We start from the raw sequence: 21,932 nt of genomic DNA, 5'->3' as shown, positions 1-21,932 counted from the left end.
CATAGGCATCACACCTGATATTGAGTACCGTTTCTTCCATTTGTTGCCATTAGCAACTTGTGTGTGGTGGGGGTGTATCATCATCATTTAACATCCACTTTTCTATGCTTGTATAGGTCGAACAGAATTTGTTGATGCAAATTTTCTAGGGCCAGATGACCTTGTCACCAACACACACTTGTTTCCAAGTATGATATATATATATATATACTAGCAGCTAAGCCTGGTTTCACCTGGACTGTTTGGATGATGTGGCTGTGATCGTTTTTGGTTAGGCATAATCTATAACAGCATTTCTCAACCTTATCATTTCGGGTCCCGTTTCGATTGGAGCCTCCAGCTATATGAAAATTTCCTGACCCCACCCCGCCAGAAAACAGCTCCTAAGCAACTGGTTGTTTTAATGGCAGAAGAAAGAGGGAAATTCCATTAGAAAAAGTTTTAATCGATTTTCTCGGTAAGTATGGGGGTTATGAAAAAAATAGAAACTGCATTCCAATCTATGCACCCGTCTCCACATGTGTGCAAATCCACCCAGCCGTTTGGCTGTGAACCTCGAGACAAGAAAGAATACAACGATCACCCGTGTCCAATTTATATTATAGGTAAAGACTGCCCCCACCTTTGGTCATGAATGATCATAGGATTGCACCTAGAAATTCGCCTCCTAGGCTCAAATCCAGGCAAGGTTGTTTTATGGAAGACCAGCAGTCAGCCATACGTACCAGCCTCCCCTCTACACACCACCGATGTTATCCAAGGGAATCACAAAGACCAATATACAGCTTGACACCAGTGACATCGCAACTCATTTCTACAGCTGTTGAGTGAACTGGGGCAACATGACATAAAGTGTCTTGCTCAAGAACACAACACACAGCCTGGTCCAGGAATCAAACTCACTACCTCATGATTGTGAACCTGACACTAACCACTAACCCCTACAAAAATATGTATACATTAGTAGCAGGCATTATATCTTGTGACAAAATCAATCCTGTCCAAGAGATGAAAGCATGGTAAAAATGAATGTTAAATGAACAATTCCCTGCCCAAATATTTGTTGCTCAATGTCTGCAGGAAAAATATGGGCAGTGGAGAGGGAACCTGTATTCAGGACCTAATGCTTAGAACACAGTGATGCTTCCTCAAGGTGGTGTATTAGACCAAGTAGTATTTTTGATCCTGCTTTGGCAGCAAAACTTTGAGCCACTCCCATCACTGGTACGTTGCTTCTTTATCTCTCTCCTATAAACAATTTTATATTTGTTAGAATTGATGTAATTAAATCAAAACTATTTTACTTCTTCGACTTTCTAAACTCCCAACAAATATGAAAGGATACTGGCTGACACAGGATTAAACCTGTAATTTGGGAAAATGTTTTTACAGATATGTCTGTAGAAAGTAGTGCAAACAAGAGTATGAGAGAGAGAAAAGACAAAGAATGAACTTTACTTTGCAATTTTATAAATTCTATGTCACAGTGAATTGAAATTTATTTTCTGTTATTGAAATCTTCAATAGAAAAAGAAACTTGAAAACCACATTTTGATAATAAAAAATAATATTAAAATTAGAATTAAGAATTTTCTAGACTGTGTAGACTTTAATAAATTGCTTTTGTTTAGTAAAAGTTACATACTCCAAACTAATTAATAAGTGGCTTCCTTTGTTATAGTATACATACTTAATTGATCATTGTTCTGCTGAACTTTCTCCTCTTGTTCCTAATTCTTAAGATTACAAAATGAGTGACTCATCCTCCTTATTAATTCTCATCCTTTCATTACTATTCTCTCCTCTTGTAAGAAGAGTTTTAACTCAAGTCCTCAAATACTTGCCTCATGGGATCTCCTCCTTTCTTTTTTTTTTCTTCTCTCCTCTTTTATGTTTTATCTTTCATCTTTTACTTGTTCCAGTCGTTGGACTGTGACCATGTTGGGGCACTACCTTGAAGGGTTTAGCCAAATATATCAACCCCTGTACTTATTTCACATTTAAAGTCTGGTACTTATCTCTGTCTTTTTTAACCAAACTACTAGGTTATGGGGATGGAAACAAACCAACACTAGTTGTCAAGCAGTGGAAGTGACAGACACAGGCACATACAAATGCATACACATACACACACATATATATATATATATATAGACATACACACAACAGGCTTTCATACAATTTCCATCCACCAAATTCATTCCTTAAGCATTTGTCAGCCTAGGACTACAGTAGAGGACATTTGGCCAAGGCACCAAGCAATGTGATTGAACCCAAAACCATTTAGTTACAAAGCAAGTTTCTTAACCACACAGCTACGCCTGCTCCTATAATCTTAATTCTTCAAAATTTTGCATTGATTGTATTATGCTTTTCATAGCTCCTTCTCATGAGATTTTTTCCCCCTTTTTCTTTTCTAACTCCCAACATATTAATTGGTTGCTATGAGCTTGTTTATGCTTGGGACCTGTTTTATTTCTGGTTGTTTGCTATCTTATTGAGAGTTAGTCGTAAAAGAAAAAAAAGGAAAGGAAAATGTCTGTTGGGTTTGCTTCCTAATATTAAGCCACCTATCTAAGAGTTAAATGCCTAACTGAAAGGTTAGGGACCATAAGGTCTCTAAGCACTTTAACCTTGTGTCCTGTCAAGCGTAATTAGCCAGCAACACACCAACACCTACCACACTGCTCCTCATCACAAACAACAACAAGGATGTTATGTAAGGCCCAGAATAAAGTATCTTCTCGGTGTTGTCGCAGTTGTTTATGATAATGATGCTGATTGAAGCAACAATCAGCCCATCTTGTTAATGCGTTGCTTGGAGTGACATCATCACGGCACAAAAACACTAACAAAACACGCCATAAAACGCAACACCTGCACAATTTCTCCATTCAATCTTTTATTGCTTACTACATCTCTTTACACTTCCGAACACGGAACTCCTCCAGCTGTGCTCTCTACAGATTTATAGAAATTTTGCTAAATGTACCTCTTTCAATAAATTCTCAATAACCCATACTGAATCTTTCTCTTTTACTGCCAGCAGATAAAAACAAAGGAGATAAGAGAAGATTTGTGCCTTAAATTGCCGATTTAACACTAGCATTTAAATTGGCCATGTCTTGCCAAAATATTCCACCTATTTTGTTATACAGTTCTATATTTAAGAGATGAGGAATTATGTGCATTATTTACATTCAACGGACATTTACATTTACATTTGACGGATACATTCGACGGGTCTATCAGCCAAAACGTTGTGTTAACAACAAACAAGATGAGGACAAATATCCATCAAATGTAAATAATGTCTATATTGTTATGTTTAAGCTGGCCAAATCTGGCCTCTCACACCTACCCTACAATGTCGTACTAAAAATAAACAATCACATCATTGAAATCTTGAATCTTTGAGATAATGCATGATTAATTCAAAACAATGTAGATAAACAAGTATTATATCTGACAGAATAATTTGAATGCAAAAGGATTAAAAGAGAATACAGCAAAGAATCTTTATGCAATTTCTCTAAATCTTTGTGTGGTAAACCTAATCCAGTACCTGGTTTGACACCACCACCTAGCATTTTGGGTACTTTAAGCAGAGTTCATCTTCACAAACTTTCAGGCCAGGCCCCCATTTTAAGGATACCTTCCTACCTCCCTCCCACTAGGCACAGAGACCCTGTTAAGAATCTACTTTGCCTTCTGACAAAAACGTTAAAAATATATAATCCCGAACGAGTATTTCAGTGACAACAAACCAACTATGAAAATACTTCTGAACTGTGCCTTGCCATGATACCTATTTGCTAGTAGATGGCTGAAATCATTCATCATCATCATCATTTAATGTCCGTTTTCCATGCTAGCACGGGTTGGATGGTTTGACCAGGGATCTGGGAAGCCAGGAGGCTGCACGAGGCCCCAGTCTGATCTGGCAGTGTTTCTACAGCTGGACACCCTTCCTAACGCCAACCACTCCGTGAGTGTAGTGGGTGCTTTTTACGTGCCACCGGCACAGGCGCCAGGGGACGCTGGCAGCAGCCATGATTGGTTGGTGCTTTTTATGTGCCACTGGCACAGAAGCCAATCAAGGCGGGGCTGGTATCGGCCATGTTCGGTTGGTGCTTTTTACGTGCCTCCAGCACAGGTATCACAACTATAATTTCCATTTGATATTTATTTTGATGTTGATGTACTTGACTCAATAGGTCTCCTCAAGCACAGCAGGTCATGTGCCAAGTTAATATTGCAGTTTATTGTCTTTGTTTAAAACTGGTTCTCAACCATTTTTTCCTATGGACCTTTTCCATTCTTATTTTACTCTACAGAGCTCTCATTCAATGCTTAAAATAAATTTGCATTATATTTTTATAATTAAGTATCATTAAGAACTGTATCAAAAAATTGTTAAAATATTTCGTGCATCGTAGAAATATAGCTAATTTACTGCACATAATTTTTAACAATTAAATCTTCTATGAGCCCCTAAGGGCCATGTGGACCTCAGTTGAGAACCACTGGTTTAAAATATTATATTAATTAGACTTTAGTGTTATGGCAATGACCATAAATCTCTTGGACTCACAGACTATGTGACAGTTATGTTATCAAACAGAAAGACAGCACGCCAATCTCATAATTCAACTTAGTATTTTTATTTTTTTATCTGCTGGGTGTGGAGGAAGGGGTGGTGCCAATGGTCTTTGCAGACCTTTCAAGACTGGTAAGGGTGATGCTGTTAATGTTCCATTTAAACTGTTGCAATTCAAGTTGTAACTCAACACTTGCAGGGAAAACAAGAGCAGAAAAGAGATTTCTGCATGTGCATTTGTAAGTCCTGGGGTTTTAGTTATCAATTCACCTAAAGAGTATTTCAGTGACAACCAACCAACCATGAAAACACTTCTAAACTGTGCCATGCCATGATTTATTAATTATTCACATAAATTTATTAATTATTAACATAGATTATTAACAAACATAATAATGATTTATCACGTTTGTTGCTGTCAATGTTATATGAAGGACTGGATGTAGGGGTTAGTGCAGGGCCTCAAACACTGGACATAACAAGAGTGATGGGAGGAGGAAACACATTTGGGTCACAAGTGCTTGAATATAGAAGGGAAGTACAAAACCTTCAAACACTAGGAAGAGAGGCCATTGTAAGAGCAACAGAAAAGGCAAACAGAAAAGATGGTATGAGACAAGGACATGCAGCTGGGAGCAGGTCTGGGAGTGATTTGATGTCAATCAGTGGAGTACTCCTTCTCTAGATGTTGTCCAGTATATCTCTGTGTGCATAGCAACAGCAGCACAGTTCCAGGTGTGAAGGCAATAATCCATTGTGGCACTCAATTGTTAATATAAGAAAACTTGTTTTAAAAACATGCTTGGAGCAATTTGTAGATCTATACAACCCCCTGCAAAAAATATGTTTTATCTTCTACTTGTTTTAGTCAGAAGACTGTGGCCATGCTGGGGCACTACTTGCAAGGGTTTTAGACACACAAATGAAACCCAGTACTTACTTTTTTTTTTGTTGTTTTTCAGTCTGGTAGATATTTGATCAATCTGTTTTGCCAAACTGCTAAGTTATGGGGAAGTAAACAAAACCAACACCAGTTGCCAAGTGTTGTAGAGGCAGGGAGATGATACAAGCACAGATAAAAAGACACACACACACACACACACACACACACGATGAGCTTCCACACAGTTTCCATCTACCAGACTCACTCACAGGCTATTGGCTGGTCCAAGGCTGTTGTAGAAGATGCTTGACCAAGGTGCCATATAATGGGACTGAACCTAAAACCGTGTGGGTGCAAAGCCAGCTTCTTAACCACACAGCCATGTGCTTTCAATTGTCTTCATTTTTTTCTTTTTACTTGATTTAAACATTAGACCGTGGCCATTCTGGAGCACCACTTACAAGAGTTTTAGTCAGCCAAATGGACCCCAATAGTTTTACGTTCCTTTTTTTTTAAGACTGGTATTTATTCTATCAGCCTGTTTTTGTTGAACTGCTAAGTTTCCAGAACATAAACGAACCAACACCTAGAGGCGGGGGTGGGGTGACACACACACACACACATATTTATACGACAGGCTTCTTTCAGTTTCCATCAACCAAATCCACTCACAAGGCTTTGGTCAACCCGAGGCTATAGTATAACACACTTGCCCAAGGTACTCCACATTGGAATTGAACCTGAAACCTCATAGTTGCAAAGCAAGCTACTTAACCACATAGCCATGTACGCACCTATACTCTTTACTCTTTTACTTGTTTCAGTCATTTGACTGTGGCCATACTGGAGCACCGCCTTTAGTAAAGGAAATCAACCCCAGGACATATTTTTTGTAAGCCTAGTACTTATTCTATCAGTCTCTTTTGCCGAACCGCTAAGTTACAGGGACATAAACACACCAGCATTGGTTGTAAAGCGATGTTGGGAGGACAAACACAGACACACAAACATATACACACACATACATATACATATATAATATACGACAGGCTTCTTTCAGTTTCCGTCTACCAAATCCACTCACAAGGCTTTGGTCGACCCGAGGTTATAGTAGAAGACACTTGCCGAAGATGCCACGCAGTGGGACTGAACCCGGAACCATGTGGTTGGTAAGCAAACTACTTACCACCACACAGCCACTCCTGTGTCTATATGTAAAAAGAAAATTTATTTTTATTTAATATTTTTCACTTTCTTTCTTTCTTTTTTTTTTTAAGATAACACAGTCCAGGTGGAGGTATTTGAATCATCAGCACTTCGGCTGGCAGATCAAAATCCTATCGAACTTGGCAATCTCTGACACTGAAAGTTTCGCAACACAACAGATATTAACATGCGGCCTTTTTATTCAAAAGATTACTTTATTAACGAATGCACTCCCATTTAATGTACTCCCTCTCTGCCTTTTACCGAACATTAATACCCCACATATCAACAATGCCATTGTTACCGGCACCACCAACACCACCACCCTCCCTCTCTCTATCTATCTATCTATCTATCTCTCTCTCTCTCTCTCTACTTCTACCAACATGGAAGTTGGAATCTCTCAAGAGAATCACTCAGGAAAAAAAATAATAATAATAATAACTAACTAAACTGAATATACATATACTGCAGACATACTTTGGTTTTAAATATCATTCATTGATATCAATGCCACCACCACCACCACTACTACTACTACTACCACCACCACCACCACTACTACCACTATTACCACTACTATACTACTACTACCACAACTACTAAAACCACTATTATCACTACTACTACTACCACTGTTACCACTATTACCACTATTACCACTACTACTACTAATAATAATAATGATAATGATAATAATAATACTGATAATCACTCACATGACCAGCACGTTTATCATAAACACTATTATAAGCAGCATTATTGTTGTAGTTGTTGTTGTTATAAACAACAACAGCAACAACAACAAGCATTTCTTCACTAGCAGAAATATCAATATTTCCTTTAAATACATAGTTCCATACAAAACAAACCACAGGCTATGTATTTTGGATTTTTTCTTTCTTTCTTTCTCTCCTTCTCAGTTGTTGTAATTGTTGTTTTTTTATATAATTTGTGTTGTTTGTCATCTTTTGTTTTTGTTTCTTTCATTTGTTTGTTTGTTTGTTTGGGGGTTGTATTTGTTGTTGTTTTTTCTGATATTCTCTTCTGCGGAGTTTATTTGTCTTCGGGAAACAGAAATTTCTTGATTGTTTTTGTATTTATATTATTTATACACAAACACACATATATATATATATGCATATAAGCATGTATGTATGTATATATATATATATATATATATATATATATATACATGTATGTATGTATGTAAGTATGTATCCATATAAGTATGTATGTATACATATGGTATACATATGTATGTATATGTATATATGTATGTCTGTTTGCATATATGTATGTATTCATATATGTATGTATAAATGTTATATATGTATACATATATGTATGTAAACATATATGTATGTATGTATGTGCATATGTGTGTGTGTGTTCTTATGTATGCAAGTATGCCTTTGTTATAAAGTTACCATTATGTTGCTGACATTGTTACTATTGTTGTTGTTGTTGTTACTCTTTTCCACTGAAAGCTGACAATTTAGCAAACATTTATATCATAACTGTTCTTGTTGCAAAACATACAGCGATACCCATTTAAAAAACAGCCCATGGGTAAATTGGCTGAAAATTACAGTAAAATGATTTAACATTGCAGAATTTTCAATGCAACATGAGTTTGAACAGAGATGCCTAACACTCTATCATCCTTCAAAACAACAATACTTCTTGTTTTATGAATGAGGATACTGCAGATATCTTTTCTCCTTCACTCCTTCTTTATCTCTATCTCTCACACATTTTTTTGTTGTTCTTTCCTTTTAAAACTTTTGTAGTTGGAATTTTTGTATATCTATATTTTTCAGTATTTCTGTGGAAAGAGGAACAGCAAAAAGGAGAATGCATTCCAATAATTAAAGAGAGAAAGAGGGGAGAGAGTGGAGGGGGGGACGAAATAGAGTGTAAGCAGGACAATATGAAATTAAGGAACAGCTTTTGAGACCGGCACAAGTAAGTGTTGAAAGCAACCGGGATAACAATGAGAATGAATTTAATGCATTTACACAGAGGCGATAACTGATTGTATGTAGGTATATGGGTAAACAGCAATGTGTGATGAAAGTAAAGTATATCACAATGGGATGGCAGAGAATTATATATAAAGAAAAAACAAAAGGAAAATATCATCATTACTATCACCATCATCATCATCATCGTTTAATGGCCGCTTTCCATGCTAGCATGGGTTGGTCGTTTTTGACTGAGGTCTGGCAGAGTCTCTACAGCTGGATGCCCTTCCTAATGCCAACCACTCCGAGAGTGTAGTGGGTGCTTTTACGTGCCACCGGCACGGGGCCAGTCAGGCGGTACTGGCAACAACCTCGCTCGAATCTTTTACACATGCCACCGGCACAGGTGCTAGTCATCATTATCGTTAAATATATGTTTTTCCTTGCCGGCAAGGGTTGGACAGTACAAGAGGAGCTGGCAAGCTAAAGGACTGTACCAAGTTCATGTCTATGCTTTGGCATAGTTTCTGTGACTGGATACTTTTCCTACAGCCAACCACTTTACAGAGTGTACTGGGTGGTTTTTAAATGGCACCAGTGAGATCAAATAACTTGCAAAACAAATCATCTCAACTCAGGATGGAAGTAATATTAAGAGGGATGCCTTGGTACCAGCTGATGAGAAGCTAAAATATGACAGGGGCACAGAAATACGATACAAAAAATTAAGAGCAGGGTGAAAAATGTTGGAGCATGGGGTGGGGTCCTTTTACAGATTACAAACATGATAAAGATGCATTGAAAGATAAATGATGGCGAAACCTTTAAAATCATGTCATTATGGAAAAGCCAGGAGCAAAAGAAACAACAATAATAGTCTTGGCAGATGATAATGTGCTTTTTAAAGAAATTATCCAAATATAAAGATCTATCGAATGAGATAACTAGAATGTGGGGGATGAAAACAGCAACAAACATAATAATAATAGGTGCTTTGAGAATCATTAAAAAACACATGTAGATGAATAGATACCCAAAACTCAAGGACTTACATGCAGAATATAACTCTCATATCTGCCATGAGCATTTTACATAGAGCACTTTCAATACAATAGCTAATACAAAAGCAAAACAAAACATTACACATTTCCAAGGCACTTGGAGCTGTACTTTATGTATTGCAGTGAAAATGAGCAGGCAATAAAAATATGATAAATGAATAATAGTTTCAAACATAAAAATAAAAAATAAATGCACCCTTTTAAAGCCTCCCGGTTTCTATGGCGTATGTGTTCCCCAGCTGGATGGGATGCATTTTTGCCAGCTGAGTGGACTGGAGCAATGTGAAATGAAGTGTTTTGCTCAAGAACACAACGCGTCGCCCAGTTCAGGAATCGAAACCACAATCTTACGATCATGATGCTGACATCCTAATCACTAAGTCACGTGCCTCCACGGTTTCAAACATAGGCACAAGACAAGTAATTTGGGGGCTGGAATGGTGAATTATATCACTCTCTGTCAACCTCAACATAATTTGAACTCAGTACATAAAAGACTGTAATAAAATACAGCAAAGCATTTTATCTGCCACTTTGATAATTCAGCCAATCTGGATTTTTAACATGGGAACAAGCCTGCAAATTTTGGGCAGTGAGTGTAAATGATTAATTCAACATCAGTACTTGACTGGCATTTGTTTTATTAATTACAGAGAGAAAGAGAGAGAAAGGTGAAATTGAAAGTGACTTTAGCAAGATTTCAAATCAGAATATAAAGGAAAGCAATCAAGGCATTTTGCCTGTCATTCTGCCTGATGCTTCCATTCACCACCCCTTTGTAATGATAGTGACAGTGATGATGATGTATTATTGGGATATTTTGACAAGAACCCTCCACAAAAATATTCCTTGACTGTAAAGGAAAAGAGAGCCAAGTTGCTACGATGTAATTTTGCCAATATAATATAAGGCTTTCGAGAAAAGGTCACGGATGATAGAGAATCTTCGAATATCTAGGCAGTTGTATCCTAAAAGTTGAGAGTAGACTGTGACAAGCAAGGATGATGGGGTTGCGCTATTGTTTTACTTTGAATGCAACAGTGTGTCTGTAATTACAATAAATACCTATTTAGCTGCATAACTGGATTGATAAAGCACTATAATTCCAAGTACAGAATGCAACAGTTTCCAGCCTAGCTGACAGTTTCTCAACTTACAGATAGACACCTGTCATTTTGTCGGTAATAAGCTTATATATCATTTTGTAAGTACAATTTATTCTCTTCGATCTCCTTTTATACACATAGTTTTACATTTTCAAGTTGAAGTTTACAATGGATAGTTCTGGAAACTGGAAATATTTTTTATAAAATTCTACATAAAAATATATTTGCTAAATTTTTTTTTCCTTTTTATCTTCAGTTCTTTTCACAAGCTAAAATCATACAATTTTTCTTTGTTTTTTGTTTTTTTGTAACAAAATTGAAAAATTTACACCTTGTATCTAGTATTCCAAATATAATAAAAACAGTCAATAAAAATAAAATTAACGCAAGCAAAGTTAGTAAAATAATATTTAAAAAGAAAAGAAAGAAAATTGTTTTTGTTAAGGACTAAAAAAAATTGCTTTAAAATTTTATAATAAACAGTTTACAAGGAACTGTTCTGCAGACCTGTCTAATTTATGCTGATGCGGGGGGAAATATTTTTAAAACTACCAGCGAATAAGATGATTGACAATAATTATAATTACACTATTTAAACATCATATTTATCACATAGCCTCTGACATTACAACGAACTAAAAATAATTAATGCAATGACTTTTAATGGCTGTTGCAAATCTTACACTAATAAAAATAAAATACTGTAGTTACAAGAAATCCATGATACTTGGTAAATGAATGGTTAAATATTAGACTACAGATTCAAATATGTTTTGGTATTTCTGAAATTTTTACTGCTTTTCTAAGTCAGATAAACTAATTGATTGAAAATATAATTTGGCACAGGGGAATGTCAAAGGAATATGCGAAAATAACAGGAAAAAAATACAAATAATGGATGCAGTCATGTCCATCCCCTCATCAGTTGTCAATCAAATATCATCACAATTTTGACACCTGATATTGTTCAGTCTGGCAGCATGAGCTACTGGGATATAAATGAGTGAACATGCTAGACGGACAAGGGCAGAAGAAAAAATGAAATAAGTAAAATAACAAGAAAAGTCAAAGTGTGAAGACTGAATAGTAAAAAGGACAAGTTATGAAGAGAACAGAAGTAATTATATAAACAGAAGAAAGAAACAAGCAAGGACAGTAACAACAAACACATATAGGGTAAACACCACAGACAGAGGAAACCTGGGGACTTTCACACCTGAAGTAAAAGTTGGGTATTTTATATATCATTGTAAAATGCAGTGTCCTGTTGGTGGATTTCAGGAAGCATGAGAGTTTTGAAGGATGTAGTGCAATGTTTCTCAAACTATCTGATGTGGCGTACTGGCAGTTTTTTTTTTTCTAATGTGCCAGGGTCCAATAATATTTCTTAGTAATATTAATTTATACCAGAAATAATATATACAATGAATATAATAAAAGTTGACATTTGTTTTTATCTTATATTCATTTTGTAAACAAATAATACATTATTACATAAGCATTTTATAATGTTTCTTTGTTTTCTGGAAAGTCACAACGTACTGGCAGCTGATGGTTCACGAACTGGTGCCATTCAGCGGACCACCACTTTGAGTAACTCTGATGTGGTGTCTCGACAGCTAACAACTGATGAATGTAGTTTATTCCATACATCAGTAATTCTGAGTGTGAAAAAAATGTTTCCGAAAGTCATGGATGTTGTGTTGTTTTCAGATTTTACAAGCATGTTCATGAGTGTTTGTGACATAGAATTCAAAAATGTGTCCATGGTTGTTGTTAGAAAGATAGTGAATAATCTTGTGGGTGTCTACCAAGTCAGTTGCCAGACGTCTGAGCTTCAATGTATCCATGCCCAGGGAAGCAAGACGTTCAGGGTATGGTAGATGTCTGACGACAGGTATACATTTTGTTGCACATTTCTGAAGTTTCCAGAAGATTTATACACTGAGCAAGACAGGGGTTCCAGACTGGCGATGCAAATTCCAAATGTGGACATACCATTGTCATTGAGTTATGCTAGCACCCCGTCAGCCTTCTTGACAATTTTAGAGATGTGGTTTGTCCAATGCAGATCGTTCTTTACAATAACAATTTACAATAATAATAATAATAATAATAATAATAATAATAATAATAATAATAATAATAAAAGTGATTTAAAACTGGGAATGGAGGCTCTAATTGATTTAAAACCAGAAAACCAAAAACTGGAAACAGAGGCTCTAATCTATGCTGCCAAAGAGCAAGCACTAAGAAAAAACTACATAAAATACAGAATAGACAACACATCAGAAAGTGATAAGTGCAGAATCTGTGGACAAAATGGTAAAACTGTATGGCATATTACCAGCCAATGTATGCCACTAGCCCAGAAGGAATATAAGAGATGCCATGACAATATAGCAAGACTTGTCCATTGGACACTTTGCAACAAGTATGGATTTGACAGAGCAAAAAATTGGTATGACCACAAACCTGAAGGCATCATCAAAAATAGGAATGCAAAGATCCTATGTGATTTTATGATTCAGTGTGACCATAAGATAGAGAATAGGAAGCCAGATGTAGTCTTAATTGAGAAAGAAAACAAACTATGCTGGATCATAGATACAGCAAAACCCAGCTGACAACAAGGTATGTGACAAGGAAGAAAGAAAAGTTGATAGATATAACAGGTTAGCTTGGGAGGTTAAACAGTTGTGATCAATGAAAAAGGTGGATGTAGTACCAATAATTATCGGAGCCCTGGGAACAGTGAGTAAAAATCTTGAGAAGTACATGGAATAAATAGGGGCTACAATGAGGGTGGAGCACTTGCAGAAAACAGCACTGCTTGGAACTGCTCGAATACTCCGGAAGGTGCTTGAAAAAAAAGAGGTGCTACCTTGGTTCACTAGTAGTGAACAGCTGACACTGTAGTACATCTCTAGCATTAGAAGTTGTACAAAGGCAATGATAATAATAATAATAATAAATGCCTTGATGCAGTGCCAGGCAGTGGCTCTCATAGCTTCTGAGCTTAACCGATTGGAAGTGTTATCATGTACATTGTTTTGTCTTGGTATAAAAGATGGGCTACAGCAAATATTCTTCTTAATACCACAGATTTGGTTGTCAGTTGTTTGACCGTAACCAGTTGAGCATGTCCCTTAGTGGCTGACGATATGTGCATCTCTGATCACGAGCAGAAGTAGTGGGGGAGCATCATAGCCGTGTATTGAAAGGAATTCTTGGAGGTTTAGATAATTCACCTTTGGAAACATGGGTGGTTCGTTCAGCACCCTTAAACAATCCTTATTCAGGGACCTTTTGAACGGGATGGGCTACTCAACCAGAAGAAAATTCTAACTGAGCCCCACCTACAAGGTCATGTGTTGTTTATCTTGATATGAGATCACCATGTCACGCACACATGGTTGTGATGCATGTTCCCCGTGTACCCTTATCAGACGGGTAGTCATGATGGGTATACTGGGCTTCATATATTTTACCCCAGTGTCACTTTGATGGCATGCACTACTCTCTCATTCAATAATAATAATAATAATAAAAAACGTGTCTCTAAAAGAAATGGAGAAACTTTCAAAATACAAAGACCTGGAAATAGAGGTAACTCAAATGTGAAATCTAAAAACAGAAACAATTCCTATCATAGTAGGTGCATTAGGTATGATAAAAAAATATTCAGACAAATACATAACTAAAGAACACCAGGACTTACAAACACATATAACATACAGAAAATTGCACTACTGGGCACTGCCCACATCCTACGCAAAACACTTTCAATACAGTAAGCATCAGAGCATCACAACAAAACACAGCACATACCCAAGGCACACAGAGCTGCGCAAGGTAGTGAAGGGAAAGCACGATATTAAAAAAAAAACTATTGAATAATAATAATAGTAGTAATAATAATAATAATAATTATACAATGGAGGACATGCTAGACTATTTCACATCTGTAACGCAAACACAGTCATGATGGTATTTTGGCCTAAAGCTGTAAGTCAACTTGTATGTCACACACAAAATCATTTAGTGCTTAACACTTACAGTAACTAAATTTCCTAAACCTGTTATCTATTTGAACGATCCGAGAGTTTAACATGTCCATGCTGACAATCGATAATAAATGTTCAAATAGATTTGGTAAAAAGAAAAATACAGAAAATTATTTGAATTATTTGCTACTCACCTTTCACTTTCTCCAGAACATCACTTCTAATTACACTGATAGCTTCATCTCGTGATATCTAAAACAATGTTTAAAAATTTCAATTAATTATTGATACAGTTGAATAATATAATATTTAACTATGAAGGAGCATCTATGCAGTTGTTGGACCTGCTACAAACAATAGGCAAATTTCCTTCAGATTACACCCTACTGCCTAAGATAAGGTAAGACATATTCTTCTGCTATAATAATACTCTTGTGTTTTGCTCCGCCACATCATATGACTGAGAAAGGAAGGGGGTGATAGATGAATAAGGAAGGAAGGGGTGATGGACAAACTGGTAGTGGGAGTGTTTCAACTCTGTGTGAGTATATGTGTCATCATCATCATCATCATCGTTTAATGTCCGTTTTCCATGCTAGCATGGGTTGCATGGTTCAACCGGGGTCTGGGAAGCCAGGAGGCTGCACCAGGCTCCAGTCTGATCTGGCAGTGTTTCTACAGCTGGATGCCCTTCCTAACGCCAACCACTCCAAGAGAGTAGTGGGTGCTTTCTACGTGCCACTCGCACAGGGGCCAGATGAAGTTGGAAAACAGCCACGATCAGTTGGTGCTTTTACGTGTCACCGACACGGACACCAGTCAGGTGGCGCTGGCAACTGCCACGTTCAGATGGTGCTTTTAACATGTCACCAGCACGAGTATCTTTACAATTTCCATGTGTGTAAAAGGGAGGTATGTGAATGTTTGTGTACGTGTTTGTCCAATGGAAGTGGGATGGTGAACATACAACGCCAAAAAGAAAAATCAAACAGCGTTTCAACTGTGTGAGTATATGTGTGTGTATGTACAAGGGAAGTATGTGAATGTTTATATGTGTGAACCAGTCTTCTTTCAGTAACAAACAATGATTGATGTCACATCTTAAAAGACAACCACTACATAACATTGACAAGTGTATTAATTTCATTTACCATCCCTATCTACTCTTTTACTTGTTTCAGTCAGTTGACTGCGGCCATGCTGGAGCACTGCCTTTTAGTCGAGCTAATTGACCCCAGGACTTATTCTTTGTAAGCCTAGTACTTATTCTATCAGTCTCTTTTGCCGAACCACTAAGTTACGGGGACATAAACACACCAGCATCGGTTGTCAAGCGATGCTGGAGAGGGGGACAAACACACACACACATATATATACGACAGGCTTCTTTCAGTTTCTACATACGACAGGCTTCTTTCAGTTTCCACCTACCAAATCCACTCACAAGGCTTTGGTCGGCCTGGGGCTATAGTAGAAGACACTTGTCCATGGTGCCAGACAGTGGGACTGAACCCAGAACCACGTGGTTGGTAAGCAAGCAACTTACCACACAGCCACTCCTGCACCTATTATATATTTATATATAAAATACTACAATTAGCCATCATTTTCGACGGTAAGGGGATCAGCTAGTAAATAATATAATTCTCAATATCATTACTGTAACATAAACTTCTCTGTCGTTGCATATGTCGGATGGTGTTTATTGAGGCAGATTTTCTATGACCAGATGCCCTTCCTATTGCCAACCCTCTTGTTTCCAAGCAAGATAATGCTCCCTCATTTACAACTAGCATGTGATAACAAGATAAGACGACATAAACATAAACACACACATCATCCTCATTATCAGTTAATGTTCGTTTTCCATGCTGGCCTGGGTTGGACGGTTTAACCGAAAATGGTAAGCTAGGAAGCCACATCATCATCCGGTCTTTTAAATCTGGATTCTGCACCCATTGACAGGAGTGACCAGATCTACCTCAATGCCATAGCAACCGGGGTAGGTAGGTGCAGCGCACCCCAAGCTTTGGGCTGGCTGGTGCCCCTTCTTCCTTGCTATCATGAGGCTTTTCTAGAGCTGGATTTTCTACAGAGAGCATACCCTTGCTTACCCCCAACCTCAGTTTCTAGACAGGAGTGGTTCCAAGACCAAGGCCTCAAGTATGATTTTTAAGAAATGTGATGGAAAACAAGCTCAGGAAGGTAGAGACCCTTTTCGGAGCCCCCTCCCCCCGCCCGAGTTCGAAATCTTTTATTTTTTACTTGTTTCACTCACTGGACTACAGCCATGCCAGGGCACTGCTTTGAAGAATTTTTAGTCAAATGAATCAACACCAGTATTTTATTAATTTTTTTTTTTTAAAGGCTGGTACTTATTCTTTCAGTCTCTTATGCCAAACCGCTAAGTTACGGGGGACATAAACATACCAACACCATTTGTCAAGCAGTGATGGGGGACAAACTCAGACACATATATATATACAATGGGCTTCTTTCAGTTTCCATCTATCAAATTCACTTACAAGGCTTTGATCAGCCTGAGGATAAGTTATAGGGGACATAAACATACCAAGGCCAATTGTTAAGCAGTGATGGGAGACAAACTCAGACACAAACAAACACACACACACACACACACACACACACACACACACATATATAAAGCTGAAGTTGTCTGTGTGTGGCAGGTTTGGTAGCCTTCAACTAACACTATCTCCTCCTGAGACCCTGCGGCGCAAGTTGACCAAAATTGAGAGTAGGATAGAAGAAGGCTTGCTCTTCCTTCTGTATAAGAAAAAAAATCAAATCGGACCATGTTAACACCAAAAATTATTTACATCTAAAAGGTGCTTTTTTTTCTATGAAAATCCCTATTTTTTATGATTTTTTTATTGCTGTGTCGCCATTTTTCGGTGTATTTCAACCGGAAAAACATTCACTTAAAGAGAATAACAAGCTACATAATGCAAACTTTTTACTTTTCAAAACTCCAATTCTAAAGGGTCGAAACAAACCCGAGCAACGCCAGGCCATACTGCTAGTATATATATATATATACAATGAGCTTCTTTCAGTTTCCATCTACTAAGTCCACTTACAAGGCTTTGATCAGCCTGAGGCTATGGAAGACATCTGCTCAAGGGGTCACGGAATTATCTGAAAACTATGTGGCTGGGAAGCAAACTTCTTAACCATACAGCCACAACTGCACTGACCACACCCACAAACAAAACCATAACAAATATAACAGATATGACCATATTCTGAAACATAATTAACTGTCAGCAATTACCTGAACACTGATTAAATGTCAAAACAAATCTTCTTTCTGCTTTTCTCTATTACAATTACCCCCACATGACTGAACATACAAACACTGCACTATCATCACCAAAACCAACTTGAATCAATAAAGGAGTCTGAGGATGGGTAATTGATTTGCTAAAAATAGCAGCCAAATCACACTTGTTTCACACTCTACTCTCTTACCAAATGAAAATAAGATTGACACGTTAGATAATGTAATTCTTGTCTGGAAAACATAAAAAATTTGGGATGCCCTTTGCACAACACTTTGGACAAGTGTCTTTTGCTATAGCCCCAAGCTTACCAATGACTTATGAGTATATTTGGAAGATGGAAACTGTATGGAAACCTGTTGTGTATATAAATATATATGTCTATATGTACTCTTTACTCTTTTACTTGTTTCAGTCATTTGACTGCGGCCATGCTGGAGCACTGCCTTTAGTCAAGCAAATCAACCCCAGGACGTATTCTTTGTAAGCCTAGTACTTATTCTATCGGTCTCTTATGCCGAACCGCTAAGTTACGGGGACTTAAACACACCAGCATCGGTTGTCAAGTGATGTTGGGGGGACAAACACAAACACACAATCATATACACACACATACATACATATATATACACAGACACACTATCATATACACACACATACATATATATATATATACACACACATACATACATATATAAACTGAAAGAAGCCCGTCTTATATATATACATATATAAGACGGGCTTCTTTCAGTTTCTGTCTATCAAATCCACTCACAAGGCTTTGGTTGGCCTGAGGCTATAGTAGAAGACACTTGCCCAAGGTGCCACACAATTTGACTGAACCCAGAAACATGTGGCTGGTAAGCAAGCTACTTACCACACAGCCACTCCTGTGCCTTTTTCTGTTTGTCCCTATCGCCACTCAACAACCAGTGTTTGCTTACACCCCATAACTTAGCTGTTTTGCAAAAGAGATCAACAGAATAAGACAAGTACAGGGGCCTGATTTGTTTGACTAAAGTCCCCAGCATGGCCACCATCCACTAAATGAAAAACATAATGCATAAAACATGGTCACAGCAAGAACATCTTTGAGCAAGGGTCATCTGAACTGGAGCTGAGAAGAGACTAAACAAACAGCAACACTATACAAGTTCCCCACCTTCATACCACCTACTTCTATACTAAACATTTCACCCCCCAAAACACATCACCTTCTTCCCATGCCAGCAACTTTTCTTCTTACCATCAACTTTCGACACTAATTAAATGAACCTCAATCAATAATCTAATTTCCTTAACATGTATGAACCTCTCAAATGACAATAATAAAGCAGTAAGTACTATATATATACACACACACACACGGTAATTACAATCGGTTAAAATGGCTTATTGATGTGTTTTGTTTCTCCTTTTTTTTCCCTGACAAGATGATTGCATAGGTTTTACATCATTTTTATTCCCTCCGGAATAATCTCAATGCTTTCTTTGAAACATATGTGGGAAGTATAAATGATTAGAATAACACCTGCATTTGACTCCATTTCTTAATTTATCCATGTTATACAAAAACATTTCACTTAAACCTGCAATTTCTACCTTTATAAGCAAGGTGTAATATCCTTGGCACTAATGTGAATTTTTGCTACCCTGATGACTATTTATTTTCTCCATGTTATTTGTACACATTGAAAAAATACACATACATATATATATATTTACATAATTTAAAATGCCGATCATATCATGTGAATAAAAACCTCATAGGTAATAATTATTATTAAAATTATAATTAAGGGTATCTAAAAGATATCATCATGCTAGATATAGCAGTCAAAACTTGACTCTGAAACCACATTAAATATTTGATGTGGTTTTAGAGTTAAGTTTTGACTGCTATTTCTACATAAAATTACATGTATATTTACAAAAATATAAATATACATACAAATATACACACATATGGATACGCATACAAAAATATGTACACAAATACATGCTCACATATATAAATTTTATACGCACACATACATGCACATTTATATATGTATGCATATATATATATTAATTGTTATCGCCATATTAATATGGCATTCTTAATCTCTTTTATAGAGACTTAGTAATTTTAATATTTCTATCATATATATATATATATATATATACATATATATTTAAATATATATACATATATATATTTAAATATATATACAGATACACACATACATATGTATAGGTACATACACATATGTATGTAATAATGTTACATCAAATTAATGTACAATTTCCTTATTTTACATTTTAATATTATACACACCAAACAGTTTTTTAAAATTGTTTGCATATATATGTTATGATGTAGATATGTCTCTATATATTTATGTGTATGTATGTATCGTAGGTATGTATAGGTATATCTATGGCTGGATGCCCTCCTTAATGCCAACCAATTTACAGAGTATACTGGGTGATTTTTATATAGCCCCTGCACAAGCATGTTGTATATGCATATACACACACATACACACTGTATGTATGTATGTATGAGTGTGAGCATGTCTTTGTGTGTCTGTGTTTGTCCCCCAACATCACTTGATAACCAATGCTTACGAACTACATGGTTCCAGGTTCAGTCTCACTACATGGCACCTTGGGCAAGTGTCTTCTACTATAGCCTCAGGCCAACCAAAGCCTTGTGAGTGGATTTGGTAGATGGAAACTGAAAGAAGCCCGTTGTATATATGTATGTATATGTATATATATATATATATATATATGTGTGTGTGTGTGTGTATGTGTTTGTGTGTCTGTGTTTGTCCCCCCAACATCGCTTGACAACCGATGCTGGGTTGTTTACATACCCATAACTTAGCGGTTCGAAAGAATAAGTACTAGGCTTAGAAAGAATTAGTCCTGGGATCGATTTGCTCGACTAAAGGCAGTGCTCCAGCATGGCCACAGTCACATGACTGAAACAACTAAAAGAGTAAAGAGTATACATGTGTATCTGCATAATACGTTGGAAGTATCAGAAAGACACACACACACATAATTATATATATATATATATATGTATATTTATTTCTGCCACTTCTAAACTCTTCTTTATTTTCTATCATTAAAAATGAATTTTAAGAAATTCTCACTGACGTGATTTGCAAAGCAACTTGTTATTTAAGTTGCTTTCAAAATTTGATGAATGCAAAGACACTAGATTTTCTTTTCAATGTCGCTTCTTAAATCAACATCAACAATTTCTGTCTGCCAAAGAATCTTATCAAACGGACAAATTCCTTCATATGATAATAATCAAATAATGTACATTAAAAAATGCTAATTTATTAAACATTCTGTCAAAGATAACATAAAAATTTACAGGAAGTATGGAAAATAAAAGAAAAAAAAACACATTTGCAACTGTGATATCAAGATGTTAACTTGCAACATTTGACTGCTAAATATGTTCTCTTTCATCAGAATATTCTGTACGTTTTTGCATGATGTACAGAAAAATTATATATTATTTAAGAAATTATGCATGCAGAACACACGCATGTATGTATATGCAAGAAGAATAAATATGTATTATGCCAGCGCCGCCTTGACTGGCTTCTGTGCCGGTGGCACGTAAAAAGCACCAACCGATTGTGGCCGCTGCCAGCCTCCCCTGGCAACTGTGCCAGTGGCATGTAAAAAGCACCCACTACACTCACGGAGTGATTGGCGTTAGGAAGGGCACCCAGCTGTAGAAACACTGCCAGATCAGACTGGAGCCTGGTGCAACCTCCTGGCTTCCCAGA

General features: G+C 36.8%; 1 protein-coding gene across 1 annotated transcript in view; it reads right to left on the bottom strand.

The window, feature by feature from the left end:
* Positions 1–21,932, bottom strand: part of LOC115210623 (polyribonucleotide nucleotidyltransferase 1, mitochondrial-like) — a 578,459-nt gene that overhangs the window by 427,645 nt on the left and 128,882 nt on the right. The window contains exon 11 of the mRNA XM_029779226.2: positions 15,025–15,082. Within this exon, the coding sequence (XP_029635086.2) occupies positions 15,025–15,082 (58 nt within the window). The remainder of the gene's footprint in view (positions 1–15,024; positions 15,083–21,932) is intronic.

This window comes from Octopus sinensis, linkage group LG4, assembly GCF_006345805.1.
Source record: "Octopus sinensis linkage group LG4, ASM634580v1, whole genome shotgun sequence".
In the NCBI taxonomy this organism is placed as follows: Eukaryota; Metazoa; Mollusca; class Cephalopoda; order Octopoda; family Octopodidae; genus Octopus; species Octopus sinensis.
This window is presented reverse-complemented; position numbering and strand designations above follow the sequence as displayed.